The sequence below is a fragment of the Lathyrus oleraceus genome, chromosome 6, assembly GCF_024323335.1.
Source record: "Lathyrus oleraceus cultivar Zhongwan6 chromosome 6, CAAS_Psat_ZW6_1.0, whole genome shotgun sequence".
In the NCBI taxonomy this organism is placed as follows: domain Eukaryota; kingdom Viridiplantae; phylum Streptophyta; class Magnoliopsida; order Fabales; family Fabaceae; genus Lathyrus; species Lathyrus oleraceus.
In genome coordinates, this window is record NC_066584.1 from 496,805,622 (window position 1) to 496,807,257 (window position 1,636).

Consider the following 1,636-nt stretch of genomic DNA (forward strand, 5'->3'; position numbering starts at 1 on the left):
AGCCGCTAGTTGATTATTTACGTAAGCCTGTATGGTCGACAGATCGAAAGATAAAATATAGGGCCCTTAGCTACGTCTTGACGAATGATGAACTATTCAAAAAGACAGTCGAAGGAGTGTTACTAAAATGCCTAGGAGAAAGCGAGGCATATGTGGCTGTGTCTAGCGTACATAGTGGAGCATGTGGGACGCATCAAGCGGGTTTGAAGATGAAATGGATCTTGATGCGCTCAGGAGTTTATTGGCCTTCAATGTTGAAAGATTGCATTGAATTTTCTAAAAGTTGTCAGGAATGCCAATTGCATGGGGGAATACAGCATGTGCCTGCAAGCGAGTTACATACAATTGTGAAGCCCTGGCCTTTTCGAGGGTGGGCACTGGATGTTATCGGAGAAATAAAACCAGCCTCGTTGAAACAACAAAGGTATGTTTTGGTCGGCATCGACTATTTCACAAAATGGGTCGAAGCCGTGGCATTAACAAGTGTAGACCAAGAGGCTGTGATAGATTTTCTCCAAAGTCATATCATCTGCAGATTTGGCATCCCAGAAACTATCACAACCGACCAGGGGTCAGTTTTTACTGGTCGAAAAGTGCAAGATTTTACAAAGGAAATGGGAATCAAATTACTGACTTCTACCCCTTACTACGCACAGGCAAATGGCCAAGTCGAAGCTGCCAATAAGGTGATCATCATCCTAATAAAGAAACATATAGGCAAGAAGCCAAGAAATTGGCATAAGACGTTAGATCAAGCTTTGTGGGCATGTCGAACTTCACCAAAAGAAGCAACCAGAACAACTCCATTTCGACTGGTATATGGGCACAATGCAGTGTTGCCAGTGGAGATTCAGGTCCAAGCAGTCAGAACCCAAAGGCAATATGAAGTACCTTCTGAAGATTATTGGAACATGATGATGGACGAACTGGTCGACTTAGATGAGAAGAGAATGTTAGCCTTGGATTCACTACAAAGGCAGAAAGAAAAAGTCGCCAGAGCCTACAATAAAAAGGTGATAGGAAAAATGTTCGTTGTCGACGATCTAGTTTGGAGAGTGATCTTGCCTATGGATAGAAATGATAGAGTTTTGGATAAATGGTCCCCTAATTGGGAAGGACCGTTTAAGGTTCTGCAGGCCTTCTCTAATAACGCCTACGAGGTCGAAGAGTTGGCACCAGATAGGCGAATCTTAAGGATAAATGGAAAGTACTTGAAAAAATATAGGCCTCTCCTTCAAGAGGTCAAGATTGTGACAGACTAAATGACTGTCGAATAAACTATGTTGGAAACCATCTACAAAAGGCACAGAAAATAAATACACAGTGCTAAAATAGAATGATAATATTAAATTGGCAAAAAGCCATTGTTCAAATATTACAGAAAAAATAAAAGCGGTCAAAGTTGGTCGAATTTGGATTGAAAACATTTAAGCTCAAAGTTGTAATGGAGAGAAGTAGGCTCCAAGGTGTCGGCCTGAGCTTTAAGCTGGTCAAGCTTCATCTCAACAGTTGAAAGCTCTTCAGCTACCGCTAAGGCATCGCCGATGGTTTGCTCCACAGTGGCCTGGGCAGGTTTTAGAACTTCGTCGATAAAGCACGACTCCTCTTTTGTAATTGACTCCAACTCACTGTCCAA

General features: G+C 42.2%; 1 protein-coding gene across 1 annotated transcript; it reads left to right on the forward strand.

Annotated features, from left to right (window-relative positions):
• Nucleotides 1–911: 911 nt before the first annotated feature.
• LOC127096425 (uncharacterized) lies at nt 912–1,262 on the forward strand. The gene has a single exon (XM_051034995.1). The coding sequence runs from the start codon at nt 912–914 to the stop codon at nt 1,260–1,262; it is 351 nt and encodes a 116-aa protein (XP_050890952.1).
• Nucleotides 1,263–1,636: the final 374 nt, after the last annotated feature.

What these genes read in the sequence shown, in the direction of transcription:
- LOC127096425 (XM_051034995.1), top strand. Translation starts at nt 912, where the DNA reads ATGATGATGGACGAACTGGTCGACTTAGATGAGAAGAGAATGTTAGCC.